General features: G+C 29.4%; 1 protein-coding gene across 5 annotated transcripts in view; it reads left to right on the top strand.

Moving 5' to 3' along the window:
- The window catches only part of LOC129953639 (forkhead box protein O), a 72,011-nt gene that overhangs the window by 7,756 nt on the left and 40,080 nt on the right, over window positions 1-24,175 (top strand). For 4 of the 5 annotated variants that reach the window (XM_056066907.1, XM_056066909.1, XM_056066908.1 and 1 more), the window contains exons 3-4: window positions 18,805-19,146; window positions 22,194-22,423. In XM_056066907.1, the coding sequence (XP_055922882.1) occupies window positions 18,936-19,146; window positions 22,194-22,423 (441 nt within the window). In that variant the 5' untranslated portion in view covers window positions 18,805-18,935. The remainder of the gene's footprint in view (window positions 1-18,804; window positions 19,147-22,193; window positions 22,424-24,175) is intronic. The other variant, XM_056066911.1, reaches the window with a different exon arrangement.

Raw genomic sequence — 24,175 nt, 5'->3', positions numbered from 1 at the left:
TTTACCCATCGTGATAACGAATGTGTAAACTGGTGGATTGTCTTGACGTAACAAATCTTACTTTTTCGTCAAATGCGGCTGTTTCTTAATTTCGTTACTCAAGCGTTACAATTTAAAGATAATCAATGAAAATTATCCCACGCGCATTCCAAAAAACTCTGACGCCATTACCTTACCTGCAGATAAAATTGTTTTCGTCTTCTTTTTGAAATGCCTACCTATGTCTGCTAGCTGGGGCCCTTTCAATCGAAGTTCACCCAATACTATTTTATGGATTTTCTTCACCATTTCCGGCGACCAATGCGATGTTCATCTTGGCAGCTGGTACGATCTTGTTTAAGCTCTGCAACCCAATATACGAAGGAAAAGACTCCCCCAGAGTAGAATCTAGGTCTGTTTTAATATTAGTTGGACTGAGGACTTTTTACGCCGCAAAACTTCAAACTTAAGCTTTATAAAGTTGGTTATTCTTTCAAACAACAACCGCCTTTCGTCTGTAGTTTTTTGTTTTGATAATCTGAAACTTTTAACAGGTTGTCGGATTCGGCACAGTGCAATATTATTATCAGTTGTTTTCAAGCGGGTTATCAGCCAAACATTTTGTACGGTGGATCAAATATTTGCCTTAACTACAGTGGCAAGAAGTTTTTTAGAAAAAAAAAAACATTTATGTGTGGTTTCATTGATTTTAAGGCTGCATTTAACAATGAATGAAAATGAATTCTGCAAAATCTTAAATAATGGTGGGTAAGCATAAAACTCGATTTAACAAAAACTCGAAGACCTGTCAATTAGATGGCACCAGTATCGAAGTTGTCAATGAATTCAAATACATAGGTTTCGTTATTTCGAATAATTTGAGTATCAGTGCTCACATAAAAGAAAAACTGTCTGTAGCTAACTCGGCATTTAATTCAATGTTGTGAAAATTGCTTCGAAGTCATGCGCCATGGTGTACGGTTTCCGGAGATGTATTTCGGCTCCCTCCAACTTTTGTCTAGTGACTCTGATTCTGCCTCGACTGTCCAGCGCCGTGTGCTTCTCGGTTGTCCAGCTCTTCTTCCTTCTTGTGTAAGCGGATTCTATGCAGGCCAAGCAATGCAGTTGTTAACTTTTCGAAGCGTACGTCCAATCCATTGCCACTTACGTCTTCGTATTATAGATTCTATAGGTTAATGACCTGTCCTTCTATAAGGGAGCTCATTTGATATGCGGTTTGGCCAGAAAATCCTTAGGATGTTACGAAGACATTCACGAATGTTTGCAGCTTTATTTTTATGGCTGAAGAAATCTTCACAGTCCTGCACCCATTAAGAAGCACAGATTCGATATTTTTGCGAAACAGTCTTAGCTTTGTTCTTAAGCTAATAGAGTTATACCCACAAATTTTTTGGCATCATACCGTACGCCGCTTTTGCTTTTTTTTTTTTATAATAAGCGCACACTCAAGGGGATATATTACCCTTATTATGTAGACACAGTGTGAGCACTAGAAAAGGGGAGGCTTTGCCGATGCGGCAGATGACGTCTTGTTAATGGAAAAGATACTTCCAAGGTATTGAAGTATCAAATCATCTAGGTGAAACTAATTATAATCTAAAATGAAGCTGGTATCGTAATGACATTTTTTTAAAAGTAATAATAAAAGTTTAAGTGACGATATCAGTCTATAACTCTTAGGTAACGATAATTACTTGTTAATGATTTAAGTAATGTATTAATCTATACTTAAAAATGTGTCTCCTTTACTTTTTCCCCATCTCTCTCTCCTTAAACATACAAAATATTGTTGATAAGCTAATTTTAGCTTCATATAGAATCACGAGGCATTGACTTTTTAGCTACTGGACGTAAAAAAAAGTTGTAAATTTATTGTTACTATTTTTGTTTGCCTTTTTTTGCTTGCGATAATTATATTTAATATTTTTAGCACTTTGCACTCGTAAATAAATAATTTTGATTAAATGTTTAATTAAAAACGATAAGAAACGGTGAGATTTGCTTTGAAAATTATTTCTGGCTTCGTCGGAAAAAGTAAAATTTGTCCGTTTGCGGTATTGCCTCTTGCAAGGAATCGTCATATCCTCGCAGAGTAATTCTTGTTACGAAAAGTGCTTTCTCAAAATAGCCATACGGATTCAGCATACAAATGTAGGTCCCCTCTATCCTTTGACTGGAACACGGGAATTTATTTATAGTCATAAAAAAACATGTTTGTGTAATTTTAAATACAAACTTGATAAAAAAAACTGTGCTTTTCCAATTATTGGTAGTTCAGCATTTGTATAAATCTTGAATAAACTGATTTAAGTTTCATTCATCTAAACTAAAACAAAAACCAACTTTGGCACAGTTAAAGCTTAAATTGTTATATGAGCACTTAGTAAACGAAAAAACTCTAAGCTTTCGATTCATATATTGACTTCTAGGTTCTATTACATCAGGAATATGTCATGTTTCTGAGTATTACTTTATGACCCGTAACTTTAAACGATTAAAGCACTAGAAACGACTTTGCTGCAAATATATTTGGCGTACAATTATTTTTAAAATTCTATAAAACAAAAAGTGCGTATAAATCCAAAAGTACAAAAACAATATAATGAAATAACATAATGAAAATGTGGACTTATTTTGTAAATGAAGAGTAAAAGGAGCTTAATAATTAAAAACTTTAAATTCTCATTTCCTTATATGGACGACATTTTGAAATGATGGCTTACAAACATCGCAGAAAAATATGTTGAATTTTAAAAATGCTTTTATGCTTTTGGAGAGATCGTTTTTGTATGCTTTCATACAATTTGTTTGAACATTAAAGACGTATTTGAATGTAATAAAGGTTCCAGTTAGTTCAACTTAAAAGCCTTTAAGACACATTAAGAGCATAATATGCAATACACCAATACATGCATGTGTACAGTTAAGTACAATGTACTAGTTCTTTTTATTTTGTTCAAGATCAACGTCGATAGCCTTTACTGGATTATAAATGGCACAAGCAAACTTCAAGTGAGATAAGTTTCCAGCGCAAAGCAAATCAAGACCTTGCCCACTTTCACCTTTGCCAGCGACAGTGTTTATTTTTAGAACACAAGTAATGGGAATGCATTGATTATAAGAAGAAAAAAAAACTCACCAACACAGTTATGCAGCTTTAGTGTGGCAATAAAAATACCTGAAGAAAGGTAGCATAAAAATAGAATAAATTAGTTTTTAATTGTTTTACCTAAACTGAATTTAAATTAATTAAGAATAAATATAGAATTTTCTCATCATATACAGCCTGTTAAATTAAGTGCTGTCAACATACAAATTATAATTGCAATTATTTTTGTTTTTAAATATGACGTAGAAATGTGAAAAGCTTTTTCAGTATACAAATTCCTTTCATTCATATTTCTAGCCTTGAAAACAAAAAGTCGCATAATGTTTTATCCATCGTTTGAAAATTATAACTCATCAAATACTTGAACGAAATAAAAAAATTGATGGATATTAATGTTTTTGTGAGGAAAAATAATTTTCTGTCGTTATGAGAGTTTGACTAATAAGTCACTCAAGAATTTATTCTTAAATGTTTAAAATTAAATGGTCAAAAATCGATCTTTTTGATGTATTAGTGTAGAATAAGTTAATTTTAATTAAATTGAAATTAGAAAATTATAATTGTTAATATTTTTGTTATAAAATAATCCAAAAATAAAAGTCACATGTAAAAGTGTCAACACTTTGTAGACCTTTATCTACTCTTTTAATACAAATGTGCTACAAAAATACTAAAGTTTAATCTGATCCCCTTTAAATATTTAAACACGTTTTTATAAAGTTTTAAAACTGAAACTTTTAGCAGAAAAACCTGCCATTTTTGAAGATAATTCTAGCAGGTTTTTTTTTTATTACTTTTAAAGCACTTTCCTTTTCTTGTTACTGATATAGTCAATCAGTTAAGAGAAGCTCAAAGGCCTAGACTAGGTTGGAGTGTAATTCTCACTGGCTATTTTTCATTATTAGAACCGTGTTGGAATTTATACATTCCTCTGATATAACCATAATTTGTCAACACAAAATACCAAACAACAGTTTAAAAAGTATCCTATTTTCTGTTGACCGAAAAAAAAATTCAAGAGTATTTTCTTATTTTTATTTCAATTTGCTCTAATGTTGTGTTTTCATTTTTGTAACTAACAGTTTAATTGATTTCTCTTATAAATTTCACAGTTAAAATTTATTTTGAAAGTGACTTTGCATTGTTCATTCAAGAAGATTGAGGCCGAAAATATTGTTAAGCAGATTTGTTGATTTTCAGTGTTTTTATCGATTTAAAGTTTATAAATTAAAACGTAATGTGAAATTTACAAACGTACACTAGCACACTCTTAAATTTATCTTAAAATGGTGAATTCAAATTCTAGCGATGGATTGAAATATCTTAATTCAATACAAGAGATAAAATATCTAAAATTATTAGGAATACAAATGTTTGTAAATTTTTCGTGAATAGTTGGTCAAATTTGTCAAGATTTTATTTTTATTTTTTAAAATAAAATCTATTACTTTTATCTATGAACATTTAAACATTATTTGGAATACGTTTTTAAGAAATATAATATTACTTGAACAAACTATTTTATTAATTTCCAAATGTGGGTAACTGTGTAGGAATTTGTTTACTTGTTTTTTTGGCAGGTGAAATAGAACTTTAAAACTATTAAAGGTTACATCGAAAATTTAAAACACAACTCAAAACACCTTAAGATTCTATCAATGAGCTACAGATCGTAAGATTGAAAACTAGCAATTAGACAAAGCTCAATTTGATGTGCTAAATGTTTGTTTCATCTCACTTAGCCTTAGTCTTAAAAAATCATCAATTTTCAAAATATCTTCTTCAAAGAAATCAGTATTTGTTATAAGTATACACAAAAAGAAGAGTAAACTTGTATATTTTAAGTTAGTTTTATTTAGAAAATTTATGTTTCGACTGTCAGAGAACGTCTGACAGTTCATAAAGTTGATCTAGTATCGTGATTTGCTAAGTCATCAGTTTTAATTTATATGAAATGAAAAAAAGAGGCTGGGATGCGACCCATACTGATAACTTCCCATCCTGTCTGTCGATTTGTCTTGCTTCTTAAAAGGTTTGTAGGCTTTCGTAAAGTTTTTATTTCTTATATAAACAAATACAAATTGGATGAATGAAATTAATTTGAAGTCAATACCTTATATTGTTCACGTGATATCGAGAACTGGACATCATTTTTACCAAATGTTCGTACTGTATTTTGTAGATTTTATTTGTATATGTAGATGTTGGAATTTTATCAAAAATTCACTAAAAGTCGAAAACAATATTTTATGTGAGATAAAATTAGATGTAAGCCAAAATCTCAAAGTTTTAAATAGATATTTAAGTCGAAAACCAATTTTTACCTACTTTTGTTAATCACTTTTTAAGTTTATATTATTTTGTGAAAAACCTGTCAATTCAATTTTTCTCAAAATGATACTCAATTTCGACAACAATATTAAAAAAAAAATAAATTTAATTTAAAGCCAATGTCTTAAAGTTTTGAAAAGTTAATTTAAGTCAATTTTTAATTTTGTTTAGGTTTTTATTTTTTGTTAAAAAAACTGTCAATTTGTTTTTTCTAAAAGTTTTACCGAATGTTGAAAACAATATTTTTTATAAAATAAATAAGTTGGAAGCCATAATCTTAAATTTTTGAAAAAATATTTGAGTCGAAATTCAATTTTTACCAATTTTGAGTAATGTTTTTTTTAGGTTTTTATTTTTTAGAAAACAAACTGTCAATTAGATTTTTTTTTTAAATTTTACCAGATGTTAAAAACTTTATTTTTTGTTGCACAAAATTGTTTTGGAGATAAAACCATTTTATATTCGTAAAATTTTCGAGGTGACACATTTTTTTTTCATTTATGAAAAAAAGTTAATTGGATTTTTTTCCAAAAATATATTAGTTTTATATACAATATAAAATTTAGTTGAAGTCTCTGGCGGTTTTGGTTCGTGAGATATTTAGGGTTGACCAAAATGGCTATGGTAAAAAAAAACAATCACAAACGAAATTTCTTAGAGCCCTTTCTGCATTATTATCTGTGTAACAAAATTTATTTGAAGTCGATTTCTCTACTGGTTCTTGAGCTAAGGATGACGAACGTAAACGTATTCAAAACCCAATGAAACAAATATTCAGCGATTTTAATTGCATAGACAACAAATTTACAAGCTCAACATTTTACGAGCACTAAGTCATTCAATTTAGATATAGCTTTATTTTCCACATACGGAATTCCCTCAAAATCTTTTAAATGAGACCGATCTTATTTTTGTGAAATTTGTTTTAAAACTGTTTTTTTTTTTTTTTTATATACGAAACTAGCAAAAGCTCAAAATAAGGTGACTTTAGACTAAGATATGGAAAGCATTTTGCATACCACCCTTTGACTCTTACCTTTTCCCAAAACTTGTGCAGAAAATAAAGTTTTAACACATATAAGTTTATCGATCGTCGATACTTCCAAATTTAAAGCCATCACGAGCTATAAGTTGTAGATCATCAAAGTTCTTTTCTAAGATATTAAAGATATCTTATTTGATTTATACAAACTTCTTACAAGGTTTATTATTTTTGTTTGAAAACAAAAAGGTTCCTAAGACTTAAAAAACATGGTTAAATAATTTCACAAGAAGTTTTTATTTTTAAGTGTTATTATCCAAAACCGGATTTGAAGGCAAATATTTTATTTTGAAAAGTAGTTTGTTATCAAACTGTTTTTGTTTATATTTTGGCACTAAAGGTGTGTGAGGAAATCTATACAAGTATTTGATTAACATAATTGAGATGTTATTCTGTTAAAAGTATCTACATATATCTACAGCTACAGGTTATTCTATATGTATCTCGAGGTATTTTATATGCATTAGGGTAGGGTGTTTTAAAAAGTGTTTTTTTTTTTGTTTGTTCTATTTTATAAAACAGGTTTAAAAAAGGTTTATTTGTACAATTTGTGTGTTGAAAAATTTGAACGTTAATTTGGCACAAAAAGGTTTTTTTTTCTAAAAAAATTATTTCTAAGATAGATTTGTTCATTCTTAAAGACTTTGTGGCTTTAAAACTACAAATCAATGAAGTGGCAGATATTTTATTCAAACAATTCTAGAAGAGATACAATTTTTGTTTCATTTATCATCGAAATTTTGTAGATAGATTTTGAAACACCCTATATAGCAGTTATAAATATCTATGAATACATGTTATTTGGTGAGATATTTAGGCCTTGCTGATATAAGGTTAAATACGTGCTAAAAATGCAAAAATTTACGAATTGATTATAAATAAGTTTGCAGAAATTCTTCCACTTTAAAAGATTGTTTTTTTTTCTTTCTTTCTATTCCACTAAATAAATGCGTTTATTGGCGATGTTTAAATTTGTATAGTTTTTTGTAGAAAATAACTGTTAAATTGAACTTGATATTTCTGTATAAATTAATTTAATAATTAAAAACCCTTACGGTCAATTTCTAGCCAAAGCTCTAAAATAAATTTATCTTTGGAACCTCATTTTAAAAATATTTTGAACTCAAGCATTACTTCACATAATAATCATACTCGGTTTAAAATCAATTTTGGCTTCTAGGAATATTTGATGTCAAAACGGCGTCTTGTCTTTTATCAACACTTTTATCTGGTCATGTTGTCCATGAGAATATTGAAATAAATAACTCTTATGTCTATTTGTACAGATTCAATAGTCGTATTCATTATAAACTCTAATATTTATAATTTCCTCCCACTTTTTTATGTAAAAATGTATAAAACATAAATTAACCGCACGAAAAGTAAATACATTAATGGGTTTTAATGCTTTATGTTAGTTTTAGACTTTATAAAACTCTTATTTATGGCTTTTTGACAAATCGTCTATGTTTATATGCTTTCTAAAAATATTTGAATGTGCAATTTAATCCAAAACCAAACGAATCTAAAAGTTAGGTCCTTGGAAGATGTAAAAACATTACCGAACCAATATCTAATATCCTAGACCCTAAAATTTGAAAGTCTATTAATTCGAGGTTCTATCTCAGACAGAGATTCAAATCAGTTTTCTAACGGATCAAAAATTGATGAAGAAATGAGTAAGAGCTCAATCAAGTTTTAATTTATCAATAAACCTGGTTTTGGAGACTAGAAATTTGTCAAGAAATTGGTCGGTAGAGCTTAAAATTTTTGAAAAGCAAAAAGAGTCAACCAAAAATAATAATACACAATTTTAAAACATATCAATATTATCAAGTACTTAATAAAACGGGATTTAAAATTACTGGTGTGAATTTGACATCCTTGGATAAACAAAGCCGTCAATTTTTTATTTATATCAATTGTATAAGACCGTGTTTTTTATTTGTCAAAAGTATATAATTTTACAGTAAATTATTCGAACAATATCAAAATTTCTAATGTGATGAAATTAGATCATATCGAACCGAAGACCCTTATTCTTAAGTTTCAAGGCCTGCAAGCAATATTTATTATGTGTATAATTTTTATCAAGGCCAGTTGATACCTATGATAACATAAAAGGAAGCAAGGAAACAAATAAAACTCCATCACTTCATTTTAATTAACAACGGTTTCCTAATCACAAATCGCAACCCTTGGAGATTATTTGGTCAGAGGCATTCAAGTACTTATTATATTGATATTACATTTTAAACTGCGATAAACCATATCACTTTTGCTCGGACAACAGAATTAAAATTGCACTTGCCATTTTCTTACATATGTATATTCATTTTATTTTGTTGTGTTATTTGTCCACGATACTTAAAAATAACATTTGCACTGTTAATTACACTTAAAATATTAGCAAAAGCAGTTAATATAAAACTTTAGCTTGAGTTTAAGGTTAATAAATGTAATCACATGATAATGTGTAAAGTAAAGTAAATTCTAAGAAGATACAAAAAAAGCAGAGATATTTCTTAAAAAACAGAAATCAACTCACAGTTTATTTTTAATTGATCAACGCCGCAGTTTTAACATTCTGCATCTCCTCGTCTATTTTGGGACAGAAAACAACCATTTTTATTCCTAAGATCTTAAAATAAATATACATATTCAGCTTTCAAATAAGCGAATATTTTAAAGATATGCGTCAAAGCTTTGTAGTTCAAAATAAATCCAGACCAGCAATTTTTTGTTTTATTCTGTGCTCATATTTGATTAAATAAACAAAAGAAGCACAAAAAAAAACAACAAAAGTATCTACAATTTTGAATAGGAACAAGTACTTCAAGTTATTTGAATTATCAAGTGAACTAATATTTTTCTCATAAGACCATCGGAATATTTGCAAAAGCGCTAGCGCTTATATGCCGAAAGATACTTATATATTATTTATACGAACTGCAAGATACTGGTACGTGTAGTGTGTCTCTGTAACACTGCTGTTACGTACATCAGATTAAAGTTATATTACAGCAGGAATTTAATAGCAATCAAACTACGTTGTAGTTATAATTTTTTTTATAGTTTGCTATATTTGTTTCTATTGATGGTATAAAAAATACATACACATTTCTATGACATATAGATACGTAGTTTGTTGTTCTTATCAACATTTATATTATGAAGTTGGGAATATCAAGCAACTAATATTGTTTTATTTTGAATAAGTAAACTACTTAATTGTTATTTCTTTTTTAGATTAAGTTTGTGAAAATAAGGAATTGTATAGACAATTTATAAAAAAGACAATAATATCCAATTTGTATTAGGGAGGGAAAACGTTTAGACATACACCTAAAGTTATGTGAAATAAAATCACATACATATCTAAAAAAATTTAAGTATTGATACAAATAATATTTTGTTATAATTTAGTAAAACAGTCGTTCCAAATAAATCGATCTTTTCAGTATTTATAATCTTAAATATTTAATTATTTGGTAAAATTATTACATGGCTAAAAATTATACAAAAAATTATTGTTTAAATGTACAAACGTATAGATTGTTTCATTTCTTTATTTTGAAAGTTCAAAATCCAATTTCAACTCATTTTTACTCGACTATAACAATCTTCAATAATTAAAGTTCAAAGATTAAAATAACATTGATTTAAAAACAGCAGAAAACATTGGGTCACTTTTATATTTTTGTGTGAATTCAGGTCTAGACAATATTTTTTGCGTTTAAATAAAATAAATTGGGTGGGGCAACATTCTGTTGAGAACTAGGGCCTAGTGAATTACAACTTTCAAATATTCCTGTCTACAAGTACTGTTGTCAGGGATGGAGGGGACCTGCAGTTTATATGCCGAATCCGAACGGCTAACTCGAGAAAAGAATTACTCTTGGTGAATTTTGTCAATTCCTCGCAAGAGGCAGTACCCGTGAGAAAAAGTTTAGATGGCATAGGCAGGGATCGAACCCAAGACCTTTGGCATGACAGTCAAACGCACAAACCATTATGCCACTTGTACTAGCCTTATTAATTCAAAGGCTTATAAATTATCATAGGCACACAATGTTATTGTTCAAGGGGAGTATATAAGAACATTGTGTTAATAAAAAATTGTTATGATGTATTAAAAACAGTTTTGATAATGTAAAAAAGTGAATCTTATTTTTCAGTCCAGTTTAAAGCATTTTGAATTACAGAATTTCGATGTACAGAATTTTAAAATATGTTATATATTGAGATACAGTATTTTGATAACATAGTATTTTGCACGTACAGTATTTTGAGATATAGTTTTTTAAAAACAGTATTATGATCCGTACAGTATTAAGACGCCAACCCCATGTATTATTATCATCAACGTAAACTGGTAAAAGCTATATTCAGTGCCATTCTAAGCTAAGTTTTAACTTTTAAGCTGCAAAACGCTTAAATGATTATATAGTGGGGAATATTCGTATACCATAGGCAAACAAAATGGTAAAAATTTCGGGTAACCCTAAATATCTCACAAAACAAAAACGCTAGAGACTTGAGATTATATATTATATTGTAACGTGATACAAAACAAGTATATTTTTAAAAAATCCAATTAACAGATTTTTTTATAAATAAAAAAAAGACTAAAACAAAAAATTTGTCATCTCGAAATTATATGAACAAAAAATGTTTTTATCTCCAAAACGAATTTCTGCTTCGAAAAATAATGTTTTTAACATCTAGTAAAATTTTGAGAAAAATCGAATTGACAGTTTTTTTATAAAAAATAAAAACCAAAAAAAAACATTAGCCAAAGTTGGTAAAAATTGATTTTCGACTTAAATATCTTTTCAAAACTTTGAGATTTTGGCTTAGATCTAATCTTTTCTTAAGAAAAATATTGTTTTGAAAAAATCTAAAAGTTCGTAAAAATTGATTATCGACTTAAATGTTTTTTCAAAAATTAAAAATGTTTTTTCTTCAAACTAATTTTATCTCACAGAAAATATTGTTTTCGACATTCAGTAATTTTTTGTATAAAAATCCAACAGTCCGTTTTTTCATAAAAAATAAAATCTACAAAAAACAGTAAGAATATTCGGTAAAAATGATGTTCGGGAAAGAAAAAAAGTAAAGCGGGGTAAATGTTTGCTTAAAAAAAAAAACAATTTGTCAAAGAATAATCACGAACCTGTAGTATGTATGACACTTCATAAAACCTCTATTCAACTTATACAACTCAATACTCTGCATTTTCTTTATCTGTAGACTCGAAAGTGATGAATATTGTTAATCCATCATACTTACTTAGTTGGAATGGCCAATGACTCTGTCATCGATGCCAAAACCGGGATCTGGTTGAGCACTTCAAGGCCCCACCATCAATATTCAACTCATTTCGTAAATTCCAACGCTCATATGTTATAATAACGCTCATAATTCTTTTTATACCACTATTGAAACTCAAATTATTCACCAAAATAGTTAAGGACGAGTTGAAATTTAAACCTTTCTTTTCGTTTTGCTAACTAGTAGTTTGCTAATTGCAATGTATTAAAAAACGAGCACTCAAACATCCTATTAATTGGAATTCCGAATTGTTGACTGGATCATTCCATCCACTGCTCGTATAAGAATAACTGTACAGTTGTCATATGGATCTAGCGAATTGCTAAAAGTTATAGTAATTAGTAACCATTCCTTGATTTTAACTTTATCAAACAGTTAAGAGATAGGACGATGTTAAAATTGTTTAAAATTAGGTAAATCATCTTAAATAATTTAAACAAAATATTCATAATTAAATAATTTAAACATGCTATTTAAAGAAGCATTGTTCATAATTAGGCCAATTGTTTGGAATACATCGAGAACCGATTCAATTATTGAGGAATAGTTAATACGAGACCTAAATGGTGAAGATTTCCATTTATTAAAACATAAATAAGGACATCTGCTCTCAAGACTCAGCATATCAATAAGTTTTAATCGGTTTTGATAAGATAGAAGATCGTTGAAATTCACCCATTCTTACCTAAGCGCAAATCTCTAGAATAAAGACAATAGAGCCTAAATGACTACCTTGTGGAATTCCAAAGTTGACTTTAAATTTGTTTGATTCGTAACCATTAAAAAGCACAGAGTACGATCTATGCAATAAATTTTAGATTAAAGCAATTTTACAAAATGTTCACTAGAACCCATCATTCTTAATTTAACAAGCAAAACTCGATTTGAGAGCTTGTTTTTCAAACGCTTTATTGAAGTCAGTAAAAATACATTCCAATTTTGTTTTTGCTTTTTAATAAGTCAATACGGTTTGTAGCTAGTTTCATTAAAAAAGTGACGGTAGTAAAACCATTCTGATTTGGAGTGATCATAGACTAAACATAAAAACATACTGATTCACAAATAATACGGTTCAAAGAGTTTGGGAATAACAGATAATTTAGCAATACGTTTGTAAGTTTTTAACTTCGTATTTTTTGTACGCAAGAAAATCGTAAAAGAACTTTTCAAAATAGATGCGGAAATACACAAGAACAAATTAAAATTAGACAAAAGAGAGGACAGATGAGGATGACTTATACAGGTTTACAAAATTGTAGATCGTATACCATCAGAACCTGGTATACAAGTAACGTCAAGATGAGATATAAACATTTCAATGTTGTTAGCATTAATATTTAAGTTCATATCAGTCAACTAAGTAAAAGATTTCAAGTAATCAAAAATCGAATTAAACATCTATTAACATTTAGCTAAAGTCAAAATCACATAATTGCTAAATCCATATAACATCTCTCATTATCCTAGACAACATGTATTTCCAATTTTACTTGAAATAGTTGATTTGTGTGCCCCTTGAAAACGAAAATTTTGAAATATTTGCAAAAAAATGCGATGTTGAAGGTCTCGAACTAATCTTATCAAAGAAATGGATGATAGAGGTTTTTCGCCTAGGTAGAGATTTGACAAGGTAACATTAATGATCTTGCTTGAAAACCTTACGAGTGTTTGCTTTCTTTATTTGCACGAATTTAGACTGTTTTAAAAAAGTCATATGCTCGTTTTTGATCATAGGATGGGACAGAGATTTAAAATTTTGGAGTCACTTGTAAATTAAAAATTATTTAGAAAATGTCTATTTATTAAAATGTTAAGTCCTATTATTAATAGTTGATTATTTTTAAGTGAGAACAAGTACGTAGAAAAAGAGGTAGGTAATACCTATGTGTTAACGCTTGCAATGTATGCCTTACACGTGTCGAAAAGTCTTAAACAACTATTTTAATAGATAACAACTTATAGTCTGGTATTACATAATTTAAATATAAATAAAAACTTAATTAAGATACGGCATTGTTTTTAAAAAAAGGAATCTATGTGTGTAAACAATCAGAACTACATAACTGTTATAAATTGTCAAGTATAGAACCTCTGACGCATGAGCTAAATGAAATAAAACGCCAAAACAAAAAGACACACCCATTGAATTGGTTGTGAATAGCTAGGTAGGTGGGTATATTGAAAGATCGCGAGAGTTACACAAATTATTGCTGCCACGTGCGTTACGTTTTCGTATTGTTTGAGTTTTTTTTTGTATCTATAAGTATAATGTAAAAAAAGACTCGACACTCGCGTACATTGCTTATTGAATCACTCAAGATCGAGCAAAGTCCACTTCATAACAAGCTGTCTACTGCGCATGTTTTAGTTTTCTGAACTCAATGAGGGAACACCAAAGAACGAACACAACAAGAAATAAATTACGACAAAATAAATGTATGTAAATAGTAACATATAGACGATATACTCCACACCACAGCACCCCCCTTGCTTTTAAATGTTTATGTTTATTCATGAATCAACTTTTGAGTAAGAATTTGTAACTAAATTTGTGAGTACTTTTTTGACTTTGTATGCGATATATTTAGATTGTTTGAAATTCTTCTTTGCTACTCTTAATTATTACTCGTAGGTATACTTGTAAACGAACCACGCACCGCCGCCGTAAGAACTAATAAATACATTCAAAATTCCGTATAAAATAATTATTTTTTAGTAAAAAAAAGTATTTTTTGTATCTTATAAATCAATGAAGTTATAATTTATTAAAGGTTTCAACTGCCTTGTCCGCTGCTTTGAACTTTTTTTAATAATGATTCAAATTTTTTATCATTCACAATTAACCTCAAAGAATTTGAAATTTGTGAAACATATCACAAATAAATTAACTTATTCTCTGAACAGTTTTAAGAGCATCTCGTCACTTTTTCGATAACTTAGGAATTTAATGGTCTTATAGTTAATTATAATGTTACACCTTTTAGATTCTGTTATTATTTATGTTTTCCTAAGTTCTAAATTTAACTTATTTGACCTTGTGAAGATTTTTAAAAGAACCTGTTTCGTAGGTTAGATTTGATGACAGACTTAAATATGGGATAAATAATTAAGATATGTATATCTGGATATCAACTTGTTTTGACTAAAAGAAATATTATCAGCAGAAGTTATAAAAACCTTCCCTAAACCATATCTAGTCTATAACACTTTTTCTATGTAAGATACGCCTAAAAGGTGATGAGATGTAATGGTTTTTCGTTTCGAGATCAAAAATTTAAAATGTAACCTAAGAAGAGTCAGGTCTCAGAAGTGAGCGAACTTCAATGTTATTCTACTGGAATTGGAATTTTAGCTCTGACGTAGACATAGCTTTAGGTGATGACCAAGGTTAGGTTCATCTTTACATCTAGGTTTCTTATATCTGGAAGCAACGTGTTTAGATTTCAAATAATGTTTTTAAAACTCTAAGATGAGGTCTTAACGTAATAAACAATATCGGGTGCTAATAAATCTTTACTTTTTCATAAGTAAAGTGAATATTTAAAAACGGTGGCAAATTTTCTAATCAAATATTCGAGGCAAACAAATTTTTCTTGACAAATCACTTTGTACTTTTTTTACTTTAAAATAAGATTTTAGTATAAAGTTAAATATTTATAACTATCAATCAAAGGGCCCAGAGGTAAAAACGTCATCAGGAGGAAATAAAGTAACTTACTAATATCCTTCTAATATAAAAATCTTACTTATCCCTAAAATAATTTAATCTTTTATTTTTTTTATAATTAAATTAAAAAAAGAGGTAGGGATGCGACCCACACTGATAACTTTCCATCCTGTCTGTCGATTAGTCTTGATTAAAAGTTGGTAGGTTTTCGTGTTGGGTTAAAAAAATTGTTAGTTGAATTATTCTTATAATTTTTAAAATATCAACACTATTTTTCATATAAAGAAATAGTAAAGTTTGAAAATCTAGTTTTGTTAAATATATTTTTAGTCGAAAACAAGTGTTTATTAATTTTAGTAGCATTTCTAAAATTTTTACAAATCGGATGAATGAAATAGAAATGAATGAGAGATACCAAGAACTGAACACAATTTTTTACCAAATTTGCGTACCATTTTTTGTAGATTTAATTTTTTTTTATGAAAAAGCGGGCTGTTGGATTTTTATAAAAAAAAAAAACTACTGAATATCGAAAACAACATTTTCTGTGATATAAAAAAAGTTTTAAGAAAATATTTTAAATCTGTGAAAAGCTATTTGAGTCGAAAGTAAATTTTTACCAAGTTTTAGTATTGTTTTTCTTAGGTTTTTATTTTTTTTGTAAAAAAAACTGTCAGTTCACTTATTCTTAAAATGTTACTGAATGTTGACAACAATATTTTGTTTAAGCCAATATTTCAAGATTTTGAAAAGATATTTGAGTCGGAAATCAATTTTTAACAGCTTTTATTAATTTGTTTGTTAAGGCTTATACTTTTTCTTAAACTGCCAGTTCGAATTTTCCCAAAATTTGTCCAAATGTTGTAAAAAATATTTTCTAAAAAAAATATTAGTTGATAGCCATAATCACAAATTTTGGAAAAGATATTTTTCAATCATTAAATTCGATTTTTCTCAGAATCTTACCAGATGTTAAAAACATTATTTTTCGTTGCACAAAATTGGTTTGGAGATACAATCATTTTTTGTTCGTAAAATTTTCGAGGTGATATTTTTTTTTTCAACTATTTGGATTTTTTTTTTAACAAATATACTTGTTTGGTATCACGTTACAATATATTATATACAATTTAATTCAAGTCTCTAGCGTTTTTAATTCATGAGATATTCAGGGTTAACCAAAATTGTCTCCTTTTTTTAACTGCTATGATAAAAAAACAACCAACGCAATTTTCCTTTCTGCATCTTTCTGCCTTATACAGATAGTAAAACAAAATTTATTGGAAGTCGATATCTCTACTGGTTCTTAAGCTATGGACGACGGGAAAAACGTCGCGAACGTACGAACAGTACGAAAAATCTTTTATTTCGACTCTAAGGACCTTGAAACGTCGAGAAATGTCAAAAATTTCAATTTGACAAATCGGACCCACTACAATAATATAATATGGGAAGTTAACAAGGTTTATGGAAAACTTGAAACTTTGTTGATTTCTAACTTATTCTTCATTAATTTTTGGAGCGTAAGAACACTTATTTATATGAGATAAAACGATTTATTAGACTCTCAAGCGTTAAGGTCTCGGTTTAGCAATGTTTTTAATTCTTCGAACGATTTAATGATCATGTAATATTGTTTTAATAAATTTGAAGTTACCGACTAGTCCAGCTTACAACAACTTTTAACAACTATTGTTATACGATAGAAAGTCAGATATGTAAGTATGTTAAAAAATCCTCCGGGGTGCTTTGAAATTAGTATATTTTTCCTCAAGGCTTTGTTTGTTTTATTAAACCGAGATCTTAGTTTTTAAAACTCAATAGTAAATTTACACTGAGTTTTGAGGAAATAACAGAAAGTGAAGAAATGCTCGAGTTCTTTATATTTTGAAAACAAAATTTCAAAGATAAATCGAGAGTTATAAGAATTGGCTATTTCATTTGTATTTTAATCCTGCTAAGTTTCTATTTTTAAATTTTATATGTAGATATTACTACGAATCTGAGGGTTTTCCAATAAATACTTAACAACTTCTTTTTTTTTTAAATAAAACGAAAACCATTTGAAAAATTTCGAAAACTTTAGCATTAGTTTTAATATAAATAAAATCCACTGCACATATTCAGACTTCGATTTGCTGGACGAATGACTCGGCCACTGTCGTTATTTTTGTAGTTCAATGTTAGTTTTTCACCCCACTAATAACTCATATTTTACTAAAGATTCAAAAATGAATTTCGTCACTCAATAAAAACGCTCTTAAAGCTGCTTTAACCGACTGCAAATTTTAATATAAAATGTTTATAATTTGCAAACTTTGGTAGCTCGTGTTCTTTATTATTTAAATATATAGCAACACGCCCGCAACCACTAGTAAACGACAACCCTCCTATAAACTACGGCCTTGTACTCAATAATATACAAAAACTTGAAGTGCAAATGCAAAAATTACATAACAGTGTTTCTCATTCAATTAGAAAAATAAAAATTATTAAACCTTCAATGACGACGCAGAAAACCAGACTTTAAACTATAAAATATCTGCGCAGCTGTAAATTTGTTGGGAATACCAATCATTGGTAAAAAGCACACTACACCAAACTACAACTGACATCTTAATTATTAACTTTTAATTTATTAGATATATGAAAGATATATAAAGTTAACTTGATTGTAACATACCACTATATGGCTTACCATATTGATGAGTTAAATTACATTTCACTATGGGTTAAAATAGTTTCCTTAATAGATAATGCATGTTTGCGAAATACAAAACAATTTTCAATATTATTTCAATCTTTCCTGCAATATCTATATGATACTTAATTTCTTAATAAAATATAACTTTTAAAGTAAATATAGGAATTTTATTAATTTTTTTCTTATCTCCGTTAAGATAAAATGGTAATACTTGAGTCTCATGATCAATTCTCACACCTTCAAAACTGGTTTTCAATCAGAGATTAAACTTGATTTAATTACTATGAACTGCAGAAAATCTAAATCAACTTTTTTACTATATACTTTAGTATTAGTACGCGTGCATTTTAATACAATGAAGTCTATGTTCGTTTATAATAAAGATTGTTTAGGTATTTAAATGTTAATAATTTTTATTTTTCATACACTATAAGCCCTTAGAAAAATTCTCAGTTGTAAAGGACTTGAACCTGAGTTACTTTTATAAATACATAATACATATGTAAATAAACAGGAATTATTCTTTATTAAAAAATTTTTAATTTTAAGCATTATTTTAAAAATGCTTGTAATTTAAATGAAAAATATTATAAACGTTTTGTTCTTTCTATTTACAGGCACGCAAAAAGAACGACGAAGTGGTTGCTTTTGGCTGATAATTTATTATATTTAGTTCAATCTCCAATTTAAAAAGAAAAACAAATATTGATTGAGTAATAACCTAAAAACCTAAAACTAAACAACCAAAATGGACTCATTTAGCAATCAATGGTCTACACCTCCACGACCATCAGATGATAGTTTACAAATGGATTTAGTTGCTGAATTACACGACGGAGGCTTTGAACCTCAGACTAGGGCAAGATCGAATACTTGGCCATGTCCAAGGCCAGAGAATTTTGTTGAGCCAATAGATGATTTAGAAAGCACAAAGGCAAGCAACCAGCAGCTATCAGGAGGTAAACTATTTTGTGTTATTAATTTTTCTTGAAAAAAAAATATTAAATTTATTTATTTTTCACTGTCATCAATTTAACTTCAATCATTCATTCTTGAAAAATTCGTTAGTTTTGAAGAAATTCAAAAGTCAGTGGCAGTCATAAATACTAAAATCATATGACAAGCTATTTGCCAAGAACTGAACACTAAAGGTAGTTTTCGATAAATTAATTTCTCGGGCTTTTGCCAATCATTTAACTAGCTTCTGCGAAGATACGGTTATCATTCCAAAAAAAAACAGCTTGGTTTTAAAAAAGGAAATTTAACAGAATATGAACTGCTTTTATTATAGGATAAAACCTTTCAGAATCTAAGAAATAAAAAGTGTACTTTTAGGTTCGACATTTTGACCTTGAAACAGCTTTTGGTTTGCTTTCGCCTTATCATTAAATAAATAAATAAATTGGGTGGCGCAACAGTCCATGAAGAAACCAAAGACCAGGGCCTAGTGACTTACAACTCTCAAACATTCCTGTGTGCGAGTAATGTTGTCAGGAATGGAGGGGACCTACAGTCTATATGCCGATTCCGAACGGCTAATTCGAGAAAGCACTTTTTCATGACAAGAGTTATACTATAAATAGTATAGTAGAGAATTCCCAAGAAAACCCATCGGCATTAGCCAGTTTTTTTTATTAACAGCTGAAAGAAGACCTGTCAGAATAATAATAGAAAAAGACACAAATAGAAGAAATTTTTGTGAAAATCAAACGTTAAAATTAACTTTAGTAAAACAAATTAAAACTAATAAAATTGACAATTTTCAACAAAAACTTGTGAAAATCAAACGTTATAATTAACTTCAGTAAAAAAAACTAAAACTAATAAAATTGACAATTTTCAACAAAAAATGGTGAGAAAACATCTCGATATTGAGATTCTATAAAAAAAAAGTTAATTTGACAATTGCAGCTTTGACATAAAATAAAATCTTCAAGAAGGGGGTTTGTTCGTAGACTATAACATTAACATATGGTGCTTGAAGCTCGCCTCAATTCTGCATAAACCTGAATCGTGTTGAAATAAGCTTGATTCGACTCGATTCCGGTCGGGGATCGGAGTCCAGTCAAAATTTGTTTTGATAAAATAAAAAAATAAAAAATTGAGTAGGTAGAATATTTTAATATGGTGCTGAACTATTCATTTCTTAATTGTTTAACGCGAATCAAACTATTTCACTTGCACTTCATAAGAAACATTGAAATTGATTTTTTCTCCAATGGAAAACGCAAGATTCCAAATGCACAAGTACTCAACGAACACGGCCATCTAGATACAAATGCAATATCAATTGTGCCAATATTTGAGAACGACATCACATAAGATGCATTCGAGACTCGTATAAATGTCAAAAACCCATCCGTAGTAAGATTTTGCTTAAATTTGTATCGGTAGTATTCATAGTGAGAATATTGTTTTTGTTATTCGTGTAAAATCCTACTATACTGCTGATAGATTTTCCAACAAAACACGGCTATTTATAGTTTTTTTTTTACACAAATAGAAAAACATCGATTTGTATAGGATCTGAACACATAGATTTGTTTCTAGTGAACTCAGGTGTCCCTCAGGGATCGATACTTGGACCATTGTTGATCAAGATTTATCTGCAAGACTTTCCTCTTTCAGACACTATTTTTATTGAACCTCGATCTTTGCATTATGCTGAAAACATAATTATATTGGTAACCAACGCTCGACCAATCTTAGCTCCTAACAAAATCGAGCGTAGGCCAATCGGGATAGACTTGTTTTAGGAACTCTTGTGGTAAAGGACATTATCTAGCGGTAAAAGAGAGCAAATCATGAAACCTAAAATGAAATAACTTCGAGATTCCATTAAAACCGAAAAAAAGTATCTAGGAATACATTTTAAAAACTAATTTCTTTTTAATAAACACGGTCTTAAAAAGGCAAGGTTCATTAAAAATTGCATTCAATGCGAAATCTCTGTTAGAAAAAACGAAAATTCTGATTTACAAGACGATTATAAGAGCATACTTGGTTTACAATTCCACCTAGTGTATAAACAGAATTGAAAGCCAGATGACAACGAAAGTTTTATTAGTAAATATTACTTATCACCATTTAATATTCTCAATGTCGGGTCATTTACCTTATTAAAATACAAAAAGATCCGTTTTACGAAAGAGTCTCCCCTTCAAATTATAGAGGATAAATTGACAATCTAAAAACTATGTTCCTCGGGATACTGACATACTACGCAAGTTTAAAAATTCTAAAAACAAAATCCTCACACTTTAAAAATCCACAAATTCGATATCCCTAAATACAAAATCTTCAAAAACAGAATTCCCAGGATCTTTTCATCATTTTTGCCTTTCAAGATCAAACGGGCAAACTACATCGTATGGGTTCAAGACAGCATTATTGTAATAACTTTAAGCGTCAGTAATTACGATCTGTTTATTTTGTATTAATGTGAAAATTTGTGCTTTTGAGTTTATTATTGGGATAAAATTTCAATTTCAATTAAATAACTGATTAATAATTTTTAAATATATTATATTTCGGAATTTTTTTCGATCTGCTTCGCTGTTTTCGAAATTTTTTATGAGAAGTCCGAATCCTAGTCATCACTTAATTCGTCACAAGTCTTTAAGCACGGATTCACCATATTGCAAGTATTTCTAAGAAATTATGTATGGTCCCAAACTCTAAATATAGTGGAGCCGTACTTAAAGGTTTATATTTTGTAGATTCTGAGTTTGGGGATTATGGTTTTTGTGATTTCAGATTTGGGAATTTTTTGGTACCCTAACATAAAAGAAGACTTGCTAACATAGACTTTTGTAAAATACTTACCTTTAGGGTTACAAAACTGATCATAAGTATAAAATATTGTAAATACCACATATTTAAGATGACTTTGCAGAACTTCACCATCAAACCACAAAATCAGATCATGCAAAAAAAAAAACAAATGTATTCAAAATTAAAAACAAATTATTAATTTGAAACAAAACAAAAACTTTATTGATTTCAGATTTTTTTATAGATTCTCAACAAGCTGTTTCCCAGAATGTTGGAGCATCAAAAAAGAATTCATCAAGGCGTAATGCCTGGGGTAATTTATCATATGCAGATCTTATAACACACGCAATAGGATCGGCAACGGATAAAAGATTGACACTAAGTCAAATTTATGAATGGATGGTTCAGAATGTGCCATATTTTAAAGATAAAGGGGATTCAAATAGTAGTGCTGGATGGAAGGTGAGTGTTTGTTTTGTTTTCTTGTAAGGAACTTAACTTAATCCACAAATGAATACGAAAATGTATTAGTCTTTCGCATGGAATTGTAAGCCTTCTTCATTATTTCATAACAGAAATATACGTGGAATGTCTATAATAGTCTTCTCAAAGATCTTTTGTGCGGCCCTTAAGTTAATTTTTAACGAGAAAAAGTTGTTTACTAATTACTCTCTCAATTCAAGTTTTTATTAAAACACACAACGTGATACGTAGGCAGCCTTTTAAACCTTCATAATTTGTATACTTTATATTCGCAACATCAACAATCATATCTCAAATCAATATTTCGATTCAAAATGTCAAAGAAGAAAAAAATCAGGTCCAGATGTCTATAGACTATTTCTTCCGTGAGCTAAAGAATGCAGTTTAATGGCTTACTGCTAGACCCCCTAAAACCATAAAATATAAGGCTTTATGATTTTTATAGCTTCAACATCAATGACGTTTGAATGGAACGCGCATCAATGGAAAACCACCAAACCAACGGAAAACCAGTTTACGCTTTCTCAATGTGCATTTGCTTTGTATCTTTGTATCTATGTATCTAACATCGAATATCATCTAACTTTCGATGAACGAGATGTCAAGATGTATCCGCGATTCGACCGACCCGTATACGAGTATCTATGTACATCGTGCGTTCCCCTTTTGGTTTTGTTTGCCATTATATTTATATGTGTTATGATAGGTTGATGATGGCGGGAGCGATGCGAAGACGACGACCGACACGGAGAGGTTCGAGACGCAGACGATGCGGTTTATCGGTAATGGAATCAAAACTGAAAAATATTATTACCGTTCGTCGTCTGTCCGTTCGTCGCGTCGTCGTCGTCGCGTCGACATAGTTTTCCGTTTATTTGTTTACATTCAACAGTCAAGTTCATGGTCGGTTATGTATTCGATTTCATTTGTTTTGATTTTTGAACCGTTAGTTGTTGCAGTCGCTATTGTTTATTTGTTTGTTTGTTTATTTATTTTGTTTTAGTTTCAGTTTTAGTTTTAGTTTTGTTTCTTTTCTTTTGTCTACCCATACATTCCCTTTCTATGAAGCAAATAAGACTTGCGATTGGTTCAGACTTAAAGGCGGTTAAGGAATGCGTCAACATCGTGGTGCACTAAACGTTTCACCACTTTGTGACTTAGCGTTCAATGTTGGCTCTGAGCACTTAACGAATCACAAAATAAAATATTTTAAAGACGTTAAATCGTAGAAAGGGGCGGTTCATTAAACTTACGTTTCAATATATAGGTTGTAAGGTATGCTACGTGGCTTGAGGCACCATCCTGTTTAAACCATGGTGTTCTCCAAGTTCATGGTTTCCAATTTTGGCCAGAAATAATAGTTAAGGTAAGGTGAGGATTGTTATCTTCAAAGGAAAAAGGTGCACATTTATTTTGATTGGGAAAGTGAGAATGTGGTAAAGCATTCAACATTCGCGTAGTACGGCTAAAGAACGAATCTGTGTACTTAAAATTAAGAAAGTTCATCGCACGCTTCTTCCATTTTATGGTTTAATTCACCCACTGAAGCGGCTATTCGGGCTATTGTGACTAAATTTCGCACCAAATTTACATTGTTGGACATTAAACCACCAACACCCTTGCGTAGAGTGCGACCTGAAGAAAATGTCGCAGCTGTATCGGCTAGTGTTAATGATGACCATCAATTATCGATTCGTCGCCGTTCGCACCGAAGATCCACTTTTTTACCGA

Source organism: Eupeodes corollae, chromosome 1 (assembly GCF_945859685.1).
Source record: "Eupeodes corollae chromosome 1, idEupCoro1.1, whole genome shotgun sequence".
Lineage (NCBI taxonomy): Eukaryota > Metazoa > Arthropoda > Insecta > Diptera > Syrphidae > Eupeodes > Eupeodes corollae.
The sequence above is the reverse complement of the archived record's forward strand: the minus strand, read 5'-3'. Positions and strand labels throughout refer to the sequence as shown.